Source organism: Prionailurus viverrinus, chromosome B1 (genome assembly GCF_022837055.1).
Source record: "Prionailurus viverrinus isolate Anna chromosome B1, UM_Priviv_1.0, whole genome shotgun sequence".
NCBI classification, from domain to species: domain Eukaryota; kingdom Metazoa; phylum Chordata; class Mammalia; order Carnivora; family Felidae; genus Prionailurus; species Prionailurus viverrinus.
The window spans coordinates 62,402,950-62,419,559 of NC_062564.1; the positions used below are offsets into that span (position 1 = coordinate 62,402,950).

The following is a 16,610-nucleotide window of genomic DNA, read 5'->3' on the forward strand; positions in this document are numbered from 1 at the left end:
TGATTAGATGAGTAAGATACAAAGACCAGGATCAAATAAGGCATTTACCGCCGTAGAGTTCTGGGAGACCAGAGAGTCTTTAAGGAGGACGTGACATAGGAGCTGAATCCTCAATATGAGCTAGGATTTACCAGGATGCAGTTGCCAGCCTTCTGGCTGGAGGAAGAGGCCAGAGGCAAGCATACTATGGTGTCAGGAGCGTGACGAAGGAGAGGTGACAAACTAGGCTGTAGAGGAACTAACTAGAGAAAACACTCAGGGAAGAGTGGAAAAAATCTTGAAGTGACATAATGGAAAGGAAATCAGCCTTTATCCTACAAATAGGCAGAGCAACAGCCACTTTAGGAGCTCCCGGTGGCTCAGTCATTTAAGCATCCGACTTAGGCTCAGGTCATGACCTCAGGTTCCTGAGTTCAAGCCCTGCATCGGGCTCTATGCTGACAGCTGGGAGCCTGGAGCCTGCTTTGGATTCTCAAAACTAAAATAAATAAACATTTTTTAAAAAGCCACTTTAACAGAAACATGGCCAGAGAAATAAAGAGATGTAAGAATGGAAGCAAGAGGTGAATTAGGAGGCATTTCAGCAACCCAGACAAAAGCGGAGGTTCCCTGGACTAGGGGATGTGCAAGAATCCAAGATTTTAGGAAGGCAGCAGGACTGACTCACTGCAAGAAGTGAGGGAGGAACGAGGTGAGAATGCTCACCACAGTTCTGGCTTCGGCTGCCTGAGGACCTCTGCACGGTACCATCCACGGAACTAGGGAATGTTTACAGGGAGATGAATAAATGAGTCCACGAATAAATGCGGGAAAAAATGTCTGAGTTAATTCTTTTGCATGTGGGGCAGTATTTTAGCCAAGAATTCTGTATATACAAGCCTGTATAGAAGGTATATACTACCTGGAATCTCAGAAAATTAGATGAGGAACCAAGAGATTAATGCTTTGGCAAACTGCCAAGAACCTTATATCAATTTTAAAGGTAAATTTAATGAAACAAATGTTTAAAGCAGTGTGAAGTTTTTAATATTCAGACTCTATGCTTGCTGAACCTGGCCTTCCATCCCTAAAACCTCCACACAAATGCGCATCCATAGACAGGGATATCCTGCACACATACTGTGTGTGTACCACACTGAGAGCTTTTAAATCTGTGAACACGGACTGTACGTGTGCTAATGTGTGAATACGTGTATGCTTCTATGTAACAAAAAAGATTCTAATCTTCAGAAGGCTCTTTCTTTTTACATAACCATTTATTTTATATTTTTCCTGATTTGATTAGGTTACTTGACATATTTAGTTGGGGAAGATTTACTGAGAGAATATTAGGGTTGATAGTGGGTATAAGTACTAAGTAAAAAAAAAAGGGTTATGGCACTAGATAAAAACTAAATTAAGACAAAATGCAAATGAAGACCAGTGACTGTTAAACAGTTTAGAAATAAAAAAGGAAAGGAAATCCTATGATTAGATCAAAGTAGAAAAATACACTGAGAAAATGAGAATCACAAGGAAAACAAAGAGAGAAACAATAGCACACATTACTGATTTATGAAGAGAAGAAATATCCACTCCAACTCATGTGCCCTAGAGAAGATCTCCTTCAGAAGCAAACTGCTGATTACTGGCATAAAGGGAAGATGAAGAGTATAATGATAATAATAATAATAATCCACCACTACATGGGTGTATCTGGTCCTGACAGGATGTAGGATGCAAGGGATTTCAATGACAGGTGTTGAAAGCAGCATTAGTGGGCATCCTTTTAGGGTTCCTTAATGCTAGAAAGACTTGGCAGCTGTCCAAAGGACACAGGATTGGCCTTTGAGCAGCACTGTCCTGAAACCTAATGAATCCTGGGGTTTAGCAGCTCTCCCTTTGTTTCCCTTCCTTCCCCTTTCTGGGCCTACGTGGCCTAGCGATGGATGACCAGCTCTTATGTCGGAAGAGTGCCAGGGCTGTGAAGGATCATATTCTCTCTTTATATTAACAATGCATAAGGAGATTGTTCTTGTCTGCTTCTAAAAGAACAAGAAATGGCAATGAAAATAATTCTAAACCAAAGGAAACGTTATCTTTGTTCCATCACCTTAAAAACACAACTTTATTCCTGAAGGGAGCTTTTTCATAATTAGTAGGCACCGACTGCATAAGTAATTCAGGTTTCACATACAAATCTAATTTATATCTTTGGCATATGTATATAGACAAACATAATAACGGATTACACGTTCTTTATCAGCTAGAAAGTCTCACAAAAAACAACAGTGCCTATTGTTTTAATGGAATTAGAAATACATATATTTTAATGCTGTTCATCTCGAATAGATAAAAACACATTTCCTATGTTATTAGTGGAACAGCAACAATATTTTCAGTCTGCGAATTATAACCTGCCCATTAGAAGTCTGCCCTCTTGGACCCAGGGCCCCTTGGACTTATCACAGACCATAAAAGCCACAACGTCACATATTTAAGTGTGAATCAGGTCGGCATTCCTTTCAAGATTAAACTTTCAAGGAATACCTTTATAAAATGCAGATCTAATAGAGCTTTCAGCATAAACTGATACAAAGTAAAGAGTTGGAATGGTGTAGCCAAATGCCTCTGATTGGATCTATTCACGAGCAATTTCTAACAAAAGAAAACAAGAGAAACTCCAAAGGAATATGCAGTTTTATACCTTCTTTCTGTATTAAAACCAAGACATAGCTAGGGGCACCTGGGTGGCTCAAGTGGGTTGTTTCCCACTCTTGGTTTCTCAGGTCATGATCTCAGGGTTCATGAGTTCCAGCCCTGCATCGGGCTCCATGCTGAGAGCACGGAGCTTACATGGGATTCTCTCTCTTGCTCTCTGTCTCTCTGTCTCTCTCTCTCTGTCTGTCCCTTCCCCCCGTTGCCCTCTCTCTCTCTCTCTCTCTCTCTCTTTCTCTCAAAATAAATAAACTTTTTAAAAAAGTACAAATAAAAAAGACACAACCAGATTTCATTTTATAAACACTTTCTTCCCAGGTGATTCTCAAATAAGTCATCCTATTTAGTCTTCTATGTACAGTTATGACTCTTTAACATTATTCCACTGATATTCTTGGAGTTACTGGTAAACCTACTACATCAGTGTAACTTAAGTTTATTTGGCCTATATTTATACCAATATCATTAGGACTCCCCATTGTAAAGTAATGAAGACTGTTAAATACATAACCATATACAGGGCTCAAAGCTAAGGACTGCAGAGAAAGACACACACACACACACACACACACACACACTGGCAGAGAGAGAGAGAGAGAGAGAGAGAGAGAGAGAGAGAGAGAAACAGAAAGAGCAAGAGACAGAAAAAAGAGAGACAAGGAGGGATTTGTTTGGTGGGCATTAAAAAATCCAAGATAGGAAAAAAGTCATTCTCAAAGATTTCGTGAACTAAAAGTTAATATATTTTTATTTTTTAATACATATATTTCTTAGTTCTGTCTTCATCATGCCATTAATAAGCAACTTGCCTTTTATACTGCTTTAAAAACACAAGATATCTTTCTCACTGATGATGGTACCTTCATGAATGTGGTTTCACTGTATTAACAAACCAATTTACACATTATTACTGCATTTAAAGAAAAAAAATAGCCTATTTATGTATGTACATAATGAAAATCTCAAGTGAAAACTATACTTACCTTCCTATTAATAACTTAAATATTTAAGACCTATAGGCTGAAAATTATAGTGTCACAAATTTTTACTACTTTGATTCCTAGTCACTGCCTTTCTTACAATTCAGTGTGCAAACGTATCTCCAGTTTGCTAAGTGTTATATATATGTATATATGTTTTTAGAGAGACAATCAAACTGGTTTTATATGTGAACTTTCTACTCATTTAAGTGCTATTAGTCACACAATTTTCCCACAAATTTTCTACACTCAAAGTTAAAAAGTATGGTACATCCAGTATTGACAGAAATTACCCAAAGATCATTCATTTATTTTGTCACAGTGGTACCATTCACTTATAAATCCATCTTTCCTGTGGAAATTTACATTAAAAAAATAAACACCACACATACATTCATATATACATGAACCAAAATTGGGGGGAAAGCTGTGCTAACCAAAGCTAAACATATTTCTTAGAATTAGGATGTTTCAAAGGATTTTGACTATGGAGGAGGAGCATAAAATATGCAGTATTTCCATTTTGGAAGCAAACCCTTTTTTCTCTCTTAGACGATTGAGTCTTGGAACATTCTTACTAACACCTTCCCTTAATCTCTTTTTCACAACTTTATCCAGTAGCAAAACATACAGTAACTCACTAGCAACATGGCTAGAACTCAGTTTTTTCAAAAAAAGTTATAAAATTCAAACTAATAAAATTTGAATTTGTATACCATTAATGATAGTATTTGCAAGAAAAAAGATCATTTAGTACTCAATTCTGAAGTTGAAATAAAAAATATTCTTTTTACGTTGGCAAGAAAATTCAACATTTGACTCTGAAATCATGCAACTATTTAATAACAACTATGAAACAATCATGCTTTTTTGCTCTTTTACTTGTTAAGTTAAAACAAATAAAACATACTATCCCTGTGCCTTAAATTTGATTTCTAGCAATTTGTTTTTAATTATATCAATGGGTGTTCCAGAGTTCTCTCATTTCATTTTATGATTAACTGACTTTGAACTGAATACGTCACTTGCCAGCATGGAGAGACACAAGTAAACAGTTCAGTAAACTGTGGCTTATTCATCTGGAAGAGCGCAATCAGGCACAATTATGGTTCTGTTTTCGTATGGTGCAATACCTGGACATCTATACAGCTTTCTTGCCTGTGCAATATCTCCTTTGCTTAAACGGGTTCGCTGACCGATTGCAGGACGTATGCCATTATCATCACGAGATGGGAGAATAGTATCCAGAAACATCCCCCTGAAAAAAATCAGAAGCAAGCCACACATAAGTCACCAAATTAAGACAATTACATTCCTTACAAGTATAAGATTATTTTTTTTCAAAATCGTGTCAATTAAAAGGAAAAAGCATCAGTGTTGAAATTTAAATAGTGCGCCAGACTTTCAAAACACGTTCATCGAAGTAGGAAAAAAAAACAGTTGTGTTAAACTGTATACCTAGCATAAAGTCAGTGATGAAATTCACTTTAATTTAGAAATGATTTTTAAAATCTAGAATTCTACATAGCTTCCCACACCAAGTAAACCATGGTTTTTATTTTAGTCTTTTAAGCAGATCTAAGAACCCTTGGATTACTAAATTGTAAAACAAATTTTCCTCATAGAAATCTATTTTCAAGGACAATGTATAATACATATTTTTAAGGTTACTAAGATTGTAAAAATCAAGCAAAATATGTTATTTTTTAGTCAAATTACTAATTAACCCATGTATTCTTAGAAGTCCAAGTATCAAAGTATATATTAAAAGAACAAGAAAAAAGAAAGTGTCAAATTTTAGAAACAACAGTTTAAAGCAAAATAGTTTTTTTGATAAATGCACACACAGAAAGAAAATAAAATTTTCGGGGTGCCTGGGTGGCTCAGTTGGTTAAACATCAGACTTCGGCTCAGGTCATGATCTTGCAGTTTGTGGGTTCGAGCCCCACGTCAGACTCTGTGCTGACAGCTCAGAGACTGGAGCCTGCTTCGGATTCTGTACCACCCTCTCTCTCTTCCCTTTCCCTGCTTGCACTCTCTATCTCTCTCAAAAATAAACATTAAAAAACAAACTTAGGGGCGCCTGGGTGGCTCAGTCGGTTGGGCGGCCGACTTCGGCTCAGGTCATGATCTCGCGGTCCGTGAGTTCAAGCCCGCGTCGGGCTCTGTGCTGACGGCTCAGAGCCTGGAGCCTGTTTCAGATTCTGTGTCTCCCTCTCTCTCTGGCCCTCCCCCGTTCATGCTCTGTCTCTCTCTGTCTCGAAAATAAATAAACGTTAAAAAAAATTTTTAAAAAACTTAGAAAATGAAATTTTCGTGGTAAAATTAAGAGGATAAAACTAGCAATGCACCCATGATGCTAACTTAGAGACACTGAGTTGTGAGACCAAGGTCGTGATAAAACTCAACATCTTCTTAATATTCAAAACTACAAATTCTGAATATACTGCACTAAAGATAATCTTAATTTTGCAATGAATATCAACATTTATAGCTCTAAAGGAAGAACTGAGCTTAAAAGTTAGAGTGGGAAACTATTCCAGTGGTAAGAAGGATTTCAAAAAAAGAAAAGCTTTCTATAAAAGTATTTGAAATTAGTTTTATTATTATTATTATTCTAGGGAGAGAGAGAGAGAGAGAGCAAGAGCAGGGGAGGGACAAAAAGGAGAGAGAGAGAGAGAGAGAGAGAGAGAGAGAATCCTAAGCAGGCTCCATGCTCAGTGCAGAGCTCAACACGGGGCTCAATTGCATGTGGGATCTTGACCTAAGCCAGATTCAAGAGTTGGAAGCTCAGCCAACTGAACCATCCAGGTGCTCCAAAAGTATTTGAAATTAAGAAATACAATTGTAGGGGCGCCTGGGTGGCGCAGTCAGTTAAGCGTCCGACTTCAGCCAGGTCACGATCTCGCGGTCCGTGAGTTCGAGCCCCGCGTCAGGCTCTGGGCTGATGGCTCAGAGCCTGGAGCCTGCTTCCGATTCTGTGTCTCCCTCTCTCTCTGCCCCTCCCCCGTTCATGCTCTGTCTCTCTCTGTCCCAAAAATAAATAAACGTTGAAAAAAAAAAAAATTAAAAAAAAAAAAAGAAATACAATTGTAAAAAAAAAAATTTTTAAATAAGATGAAAGACATGATACGCCTTTCCAAAACTTTAATGAATACATTGTATATTAAATACAAGTTAAAGGAAATTTCACCTCTACTTATTCTTTCCTTTAGGGAATACTAACCAAGCACTGTTGTAAGTCTGGATTTATAGCCTTTAATAAACACTTATGATTCTCACATTTTAGTGTGGGGTGAGAGACATTAAACAAAAGATTGACAACTGAGATAGTGACAGGTACTATGGAGAAAAAGAAGTGAAGATGGATATTGATTACCCAGTGATGGGGTAGCTTTTAAACAGTGAGATCAAAGGAAAATTCACTTGGAAGTTGACAAATTGGGCAAACATGAAGGGAGTGAAGGCGGGGGCATTGTGGGTAAATGGGAGTAGAGACTTCCAGAGAGAAAAAACAGGAAATTCAACGGCTCAGAGATGGGAGGATCCTTAAAGTGTTTGAGTGTCACACAGATAATGTGACTCTTAGCCTGAGGAAAACTGTTAATATTTGGAAGATGGTAAACAGAGGAGTGACATGATCTATGAGTATTTTATGACTAACCTCTCTGGTTCCGAGGTCAGGGTAGTGATCTTTTAGATAAAACCTGGATAACGCAAATAGAGAATGGAACTCTATAAATTTAAGTATCTATAGAACGCCACATGCATACTGCCTGAGATAAAAGTAGGGAGGGAAACTAATGATTTATGGGAGTTGACTAGCAAAAGTGAGAGCTTGCACATACTTAATTAGATGCAACTACAGCTAGGCCAGTGCAATTGAAGGGGAAGTAGAGCTATAAAATAGGGTAGCATTGAGAAAAGCCATTCTTCAACTACACGTCATGAATCAACACATACATTAAATAGGGTAAGTCCAAATTAGTGAAGGGCTGCCATTTCTGTAGTACTTCAGCACCAACAAAGTATTCACTGTTTTCTATTTCTAAAAACAGATTTGTAATCTTTAAAGGTTGATTTTTTCCAGTTTTCAAAACAATTCAACTTGAAAAGGTCAAGGACATCTTGGCATGGATATATTCAAATTCAGACAACAGAGTGATGAATTTTGACTTCTTCTCTCTACTGAGGTAACCTCTCATTCAGAAGGGGGTAAGTCACCATTTCTTTTGTTCTTTCTTTGTGGTCAGGAAGTTAACAATTCTCTCCCTCCACATCCAGGCCATTAAGTAATGCAGGCTCTTCCTGACTATCCTCAGTGAGGCACTATCAATAGGCCAGAGACAGATTACAAAAGGCTTCACATACTAATCTTCACTGGCTCCATCTACATGAGAAGAGTGAATGAGCTATGCTTTTTAAAGAAACTTTGTAAAATTTTGTAATTTTTTTATTAATGAAAAATGAGCAATCCCAGTTAACAAGCCTCTATATTCCAAATTACCCATGCATATAAAGATCCCATTTATCTAGTCCTATTCTCCCTAAAAGTAAGTACCCAAATCTGCTGATGGGCTACATTCATGAAAACAACTAAAACTTTTACAGACTCCCTGGATCCAGAATAGAAAAAATACATAAAATTTCAAATATTTGCATTAATAGAATGAAGAACAAAAAACCACATGTTCATCTAACTGATGTAGAAAACTCATTTGACAAAATTCACACCTTTCAAGATAAAAACTTTCAATGAACTAGGAATAGAAGGAAACCATCTCAACATAAAGACCATGAATGAAAAACCTACAGCTAACATCATACTCAGCAGTGAAAAACTGAGTTTTTCATCTAAGATCAAGAACAAAGCAGAAATGTCCACTCTCACCACTTCTATTCAACATAGTATTGGAAGTTGTAGCCAGAGCAATTAGGCAAGAAAAAGAAGTAAAATAAGAAAGAAAGAATTGAAATCTTCTGTCTTTGCAGATCATATAATCCTATGTGTAGAAAACCTTAAGGAGTCCACAAAAAGTTAGAACTAATAAATTCAGCAAAGTTGCAGCATTCAAACTGAACACACAAAAACCAGTTGCAATTCCATACAATAACAATGAACAATCTGAAAAGGAAATGAAGAAAAACAATTCCAGGGGCATCTGGGTGGCTCAGGCGGTTAAGCGTCTGACTTCAGGTTATGATCTCACAGTTTGTGAGTTCAAGCCCCATGTCTGTCAACACAGAGCCTGGAGCCTACTTCAGATTCTGGGTCTCCCTCTCTATGCTCTTCCGCCGCTTTTTCTCTGTCTCTGTCTCTCTCTCTCAAAAAATTAATAAACATTAAAAACTTAAAAAGAAAAAAGAAAAAAATCCATTTAAAATACCATGAAAAAGAATAAAGTACTTAGGAATAAGCCCAACCAAAAAGGTGAAAGACTTCTAAATTAAAACTACAAAACATTGTTGAAAGAAATTAAAGAAGACAAAAATAAATGGAAAGACATTCCATTCTTATGGATGGCATGGACATTCTATGCTTAATTTGTTAAAATGTCCACATGACACAAAATGATCTATAGATCCAGCAGAATCTCTATCAAAACCCAATATAATTTCTTGCAGAGACAGAAAAACAGACCCAAAATTCATATGGAATTTCATAAAACCTCAAATAGTTAAAAAATTTTGAAAACAACAAAGTTGGAAGACTCACACATTGTGATTTCAAAACACCTTATTAAGCTAAAGTAATCAAAGCAGTGTGTTACTGGTATAAAGACAGACCTATAGACCAATGGAACAGAATAAGAATCTCAGAAACAAACCCTAGTAAATACAGCAAATAATCTTTAACAAGGGTGCCAAAAACAATCAGAAATGTATATATCTATTTTTTCAACAAATGATACTGGGAAAACTGAATATCCACATAAAACAATAAAGTTAGGCAATTATTTAAGCTATATAAAAAGTTAACTAAAAATAGATTAAAGACCTAAACACAAATCCCAAAACTATAAAAATCCTAGAAGAAAATAGTGGAAAACCTTCATGACATAGAATCTGGCAATAATTTCTTGGATATGACACTAAAGCACAGTTAACAAAAGCAAAAACAGGTAAGTGGGACTACACAAATAAAAAAAAAAACTACTATGCAGCAAAGATGAAAAAAGGAAAATATTTGCAAATTATACATCCAATAAGGAGCCAGAATGTATAAAGAACTCCTACAATTCAACAACAAAAAATGAATAATCTGACTTTAAGATGGCCAAAAGAATTGAATAGACATTTCTCCAAAGACAATACACAACTAGAAAGCACACGAAAGGATACTCAACATGATTAATCATCAAAGAAATGAAAATCAAAACCGCAATGAAACATCAAGTCATATCCATTAGGATGGCTACTATTTAAAAAGAGAAAAAGAAAAAAAAAGAGACAATAACACATGTTGGTAAGGATATGGATTAATTGGAACACTTTGTGTACTGCTGTGGGATTGTGAAATGGTGCAGCTACTATAGAAAACATGATGAAGTTTCTTCAAAAAATTAAAAATAGAACTACCATATGATCCAGCAATCCTATGTCTGGGTATATATGCAAAATAATTGAAAACAGGATTTGGCAAAGATATTTGCATACCCATATTGATAGCAGTACTATTCACAATAGCCAACAAGTGGAAGCCACTCAAATATCTATCAGTGGATAAATAGATAAACAAAACACGGTATATACATACAATGGAAAATTATTCAGCCTTGAAAAGGAAGGAAATCCTTTCATATGCTACAACTTGGATAAACCATGAAGACATCATGCTAAATGAAATAAGCCAATCACAAAAGGACAAATACTGTATGATTCTACTTAATGAGGTATCTAAAGTATCCAAGTTCATGGAAACACAAAGTGGAATGGTAGTCACCAGAGGCTGGCAGGAGGGGAAATGGGGCATTATTGTTTAATGGGCACTGGGTTTCAGTTTTGCAAGATGAAAAAGTTCCAAACATCTGTTTCACAACGATGTGAATATACTTAACATCACTAAGTGTACACTTAAAAAATAGTTAAGATTGCAAATTTTATGTTCAGTGTCTTTTAACACACGCACGCGCGCGCGCGCACACACACACACACACACACACACACACACACACACACAGAGCTTCAAATACTTTGGAGGTGATGGCTAAGAACTGTGACAACTAATTTTTCTCCTGGAATTCGGTTTTTAAATATATGTACGAGTTAGTAAACATTCTCTTTAAAGATCAAAACAATAAAATAATGTGAATTGCATCAACTCTTCTCACAGGTAGATATAGTTACTTTCACTCTAAGTTCACTGGGAAGACTGAATAGGATAATTTTGGAAGAATAAGACAAATAATGGGTCAAGACTGGTTGGCATGCAGCACCATGGTGTGGGGGGGTGGGAGCGATGGACTTCAGGCAGCAAGAGCAGGATGGCTTATGGAAAAGAAGAAAAAGAAGCAATTTAAACATGTAAAAGAAATGCAGAATGAGAGGAAATATATATTTTAGACTTTGGTATAGATTCATCATCTATAAAAGACAGAAAGAATGAATTATTTTCTCCTCTTTCCACTACTTCCTATGTTCCAAGGAATCAAAAGTCAGTTTAGCTCTAAATAATATAATACACCAACATACGAGAGGTGTCTTGGCTGAACTGGGACCCGAAACCCATTTGTTACATGTTTCTATGGAAAATTCAATTCCAAACACTGATCTAAAAATAAAGTTTTATAACTCTTTGAGATTAATTTCAGGCCAAATTTATGGGTGTATTTCTACAAAAACTTAAATTCAATTCCAAAAACAACATATATATTATATATATATCTGTATAATATATATATATATATATATAGACACACACACACAGTATATAAATATATAAACTACAGGTATAAACTATATATATGTATATATACACACCAGTAGAAAATAATTACTAAATACAGTGAATAATTATTAAAATACAGTTCACACTCAATTTTTTAAATAATATAATTTTGTCTTTTTAAAGGAGTATAATTTAAAAATGTATCTAAGTATTAAAGGCTCATTGACACATCATTCTTTACTTTTTATTAAGAATTATTTTAGGGGGCACCTGGCCGGCTCAGTTGGTGGAGCATGGGGCTCTTGATTTCGGGGTTGTAGGTTCAACCTACAACGTGGGCATTGGGTGTAGAGATTACTTAAAAACAGTAAAAATCTGGGGCACCTGGGTGGCACAGTCGGTTAAGCGTCTGACTTCAGCCAGGTCACGATCTCGCGGTCCGTGAGTTCGAGCCCCGCGTCAGGCTCTGGGCTGATGGCTCGGAGCCTGTTTCCGATTCTGTGTCTCCCTCTCTCTCTGCCCCTCCCCCGTTCATGCTCTGTCTCTCTCTGTCCCAAAAATAAATAAAAAACGTTGAAAAAAAATTAAAAAAAAACCAATAAGAATCTTTAAAAAATTAAATATTTTTTAAAAAAAGGATTTATTTTTAAAAGACAGGGTATTAATTTGAATTTTTTATCTCCTTTCGGACCCTGCCCTTAGAAACAGATGTTTGAGGGGCATCTGGGTGGCTCAGATGGTTAAGCATTGTACTCTTGACTTTGGCTTAGGTCATAATCTCACGGTTTGTGGTTTTGAGTCCTGCGTCTTCTTTCTCTTTCCTTCTCTGCCCCTCCCCCCCAAAATAAATAAACTTAAAAGAAAAATTAAAAAAAAGAAATAGATGTTAGATGAGTTGTGAAGTGGACATAAGTGGACAAAAAAGAATGAGTTAGACATGTGAGTGTAAAATGAGCATAAATGGGGAAAGGGGATGATTTCAATGATTTGACAGATTTAAATTCCTTACCTGGGAACTATTTGCTCGATGACGTCATCTTTAGAATAAAGTTATTGAAACCCAAATTTATTGCATTCTTTAAAAATAGCATTCAATCTTTAATGAAATGAATTTAAGGTTAATAAGTGGTGAAATTCTAAATTACATGAGGCAAAATATCTTCATAATATGTTCTTTGAGAATTAAATTAGTTAAGCACCTTTCAAGCATAACTAGTAGTTGAGCAATAGAAAATATACAGTAGAGAACACAGCTTAAATAGAGAATAAACATTCCAACTCAACAACCAAGTGCCCTATGTGATTTGTGAATGCCTAAGTTTCCTTAAATGATGCTATGCCAATTTAAAATACTGATTGGTTTAATAATCATTTTCATTGAACTTTTAAAATTGACTTAGGAATATAAAATAGTTTTAATTAATTCATACCATTTTAATTTTTAATCTGAATGTATGTATTTGATAGGAAATGTGAAAACATGTTTTTAAAATCTCAAATGCTGGTGTTGGCTATAAACCTTAATCGAGTATTTTTGTACTTGAGGGCAACAGTATTTGAAAGAGCTTCAAGTTCTAATGTTAAGCATAGCTTTGTCAGGAGCCACACGGAGGAAAGGAATTAAAAGTCAAAAGGTATAACCTGAGACTCCAACCTTGAGAAGGTGTTCCTGGCATAGTGCATGATACTGTCAAAATCGTATCTTTCTCCAAGTGAGTTTACTTCTCCAGGCTCCATCTTCAGAAAATTGTATTCTTGACCTAAGAAACATTTCAGAAGCCTTTTAGCAGACAGAGACAAGAACAGAAGAGCCCCTCCTAAGCCTGCATCTGCTTTTTAGTAAATGCAAGTTGCAGCTAAATGCGAACACCCAGGTACGTGCAAAAGTATGCATGTTGTTTTCACTTAACATCACGTTGAAACATTAATACTGAATTTCACTAATAAGTTAATTTGGGGGGAAAAGGTAGATTATCAAAAACATACTTTGGATTGTTTTGCATGTATATGCTTTATGTTCTTATAAATACTTTTTTTTTTTTAATCTCACTGCTTTTTTCAACACTGCAGGAATGATTATAAAAAGTTACATCGTTACCGAATGGGACTCCACCTTTCTCTTAGGACTACATTTTCCAAGATCAACCAAAATTATCTTTTGCTTTAGAGTCTTTCTCTGAAACACTGAGAAAAATATAAAAAGAGTATTTGCATGTACACATAACACTGCAGGCTTTAGCTATGTGACTTTGTCACTAAAGGCAAAAACAATAGCAGCAGATTTCACTCAAAATTGAAACAAGATTCTCTCTGACGAATCCATTCCAACCTCTACTTGGAGGGTGTTTTGATCGGGAAGAATATGCTTGAGAACTTAATAATTTATTTTTGCTTTACTTTTCACAACTGTTATTTTAACTTCTGGACATTTTCCTTTTAATAGGTTTCTCAACTGGTTGTTTCTATCTGTATTGTTACACGGTTTCTTGCAATTTGAAAATAACAGACTTAGATTTGTACATCCATGGCAGTTGTTCCAGAAACAGAGAATTTCCTCAGATAGAGATGAGACCTCAGTGACTCTGTTTTCATAATTTCAGTAGCCGAAAACAGCTGCTTTAGTGGCTCACGTAACTTAAAAAGCTTTGAAAGATCAAAATGTAAAGGTGAGTTTCTAGAATTCCAAATTCAAGGTTCCAACTTAAAATGGAACAACACTCATCTAACTATGTTTTTATTCCACTCATCTAACTAGCTTTGTATTCTAGAGTACAACACTCATCTAACTAGGTTTTTATTCCAACTGCCATATTACTATGAAAAATATAAATATCACATTAATAAAATTTTCCTAACGACAATAAAGAAATAGAGTGATACCAAAGTATAGTATGTCTTCTGCATGTGATAAGGAAAAGTGGTGTGCTCAGCACTAACGATTAAAGAATCATCCTGAAGTGACAGAACCCAAGTCCCAGACTAAAGTGTTTTGGTCTATCTTTCAATTAATTCACACATTAGCTAGTTTTTAATGAGCTAACCAGCTTGTACAGTGAAATATGTGTTCCACAAATCTCTGATGTGCCTATTTGTACTATAACTATTTTCAGGAAATACTCTGTATTCTTGCCAACCTCTCACAGAAGCAACTGTTAAAACTCATATTCATTATTCATTATTCATAATGAATAAAAACTCATAAAAACTCATTATTCATAAGGAATAAGTATGTTTTAACATATCCAGTTCTGAGGTGAGGTTTTCATAAAGCTATGGAGTTGATTTTATAGATACTAATCTATGCCCAGTGGAGAGTGGAGATTTCAAAATTCAAGCACACTATGGGAAGATATTCTCTAGTTAAAGCAAAATGCTTCATAAAAATTTCTGAAAGTGGAACATTAAGCAACTTTAGTCATAGATTCTGAGGCATATAATTGAGCACTTAACATGCAGGTGACTCAGTGTTTTGTGCTAAATAAAAACAATATAACCATACATGGTCCAAATAAAGAAAACTGAACTTATTTCATGAGTAAAGGGAAGAAGACCAGAGATACAGAGAACCAGGGGAACTCACCCTAAACAATTTAAAAAAAAAAAAAAAGATGATGGAACCTTCTTCTTGAAGGCATATTCTAAAATGGATTAAAGTGGGGCACCTAGATGGCTCAGCTGGTTAAGCATCTGACCCTTGGTTTCAGCTCGGGTCATGATGTCATAGTGATTTAAGTTCAGATCATCATGATCTCACAGTTCATGAGTTCAAGCCCTGCGTTGGGCTTTGCACTGACAATGCAGAGCCTGCTTGGGATTCTCTCTTCCTCTCCCTCTCTCCCCACTGCTCTTTCTCTGCCCCTCCCCTGCTTGTTCTCTCTCTCTTTCTCAAAATAAATAGAGAAACTTAAAAAAAATAAAAATAAAATAAATAAAATGGATTGAAGTAATACAATCCTTGTAACAATCTGGTTCCTATTGTAGTTACTAATTTTGCATGTAAATGTGAGGCTAAAGTCTGCACTTATTAGACATTGCCCTTGAATAACAGTTGATCTTAAGTTTCTGAGCCAGAGCAAGTCATAAATTTGTTGAAGATTAATCTCCAGCATGAACTCTTTCATACTAGAGTTGCCCTGCTACACTAGTTCCAAATACTCAGAAAATCTCACACAATAAATTCTTTCTTTTGCATTTGCCTGAATGTTGAGTCACCCAGAGTATGAATAGCCATAATTTCCTAAGCACTGTGTTAAGTATTATACATTTATATACTACTTACATATTTCTTGCTTGTTTTAAATACATCCTTATGTTAAAACAGAGTCCTATTATTAAGAGTAAGAATCATTCTTGAAAGTTACTTCCTTTATAAGATGTTTTCTCCACGTAATAAAAGAAACTTAATAGCTATGGTTAACAGCAAACTTCTCATTAATTGATAGTTGAAATCATTTCCCGAAATATTGTCTCCTTTTTATTTCTTTCTTAATGATATAAAGTAAGATGAACTTTGATAGCTGGCTCAGGCATTTGAGCCTCCTATATTGGGAGTAAACGTTTGCTTTACTTCTCCTTGATAATCAACACTACAAATGATTTCATCATTTTTTAAACTGATGTACAATTGACATACAATATTATATTAGTTTCATGTGTACAACATAGTGATTAGATGCTTGTATACACTGCAAACTGGTCACCACAATAAATCTATCACCATCAATCACCATGCGGAGTTAATAAAATGCTGACTGAATTCCCTGTGCGGTACATTACATCTCCATGACTTACTTATTTTATAACTGGAAGTTTATACTTCTTGATTCTGTTTACCTACTTCATATCCCCAAATCCCCTCTCCTTTGGCAACCACCACTCTATTCTCTGTATCTATGAATCTCAGTTTTTGTTCTGGTTTATGCGTTTGTTAGTTTTGTTTTTTAGATTCCAATTAGAATTGAAATCATGCGGATTTGTCTTTCTCTGTCTGACTTATTTCACTTAGCATAATACCCTCAAGGTCCATCAATGTTGTCACAAATGGC

General features: G+C 35.6%; 1 protein-coding gene across 1 annotated transcript in view; it reads right to left on the reverse strand.

Annotated features, from left to right (window-relative positions):
* Window positions 1–16,610, reverse strand: part of TLL1 (tolloid like 1) — a 213,543-nt gene that overhangs the window by 81,384 nt on the left and 115,549 nt on the right. The window contains exons 7-8 of the mRNA XM_047857627.1: window positions 13,220–13,325; window positions 4,811–4,935 (exon numbers count right to left, since the gene is read on the reverse strand). Of these exons, the coding sequence (XP_047713583.1) occupies window positions 4,811–4,935; window positions 13,220–13,325 (231 nt within the window). The remainder of the gene's footprint in view (window positions 1–4,810; window positions 4,936–13,219; window positions 13,326–16,610) is intronic.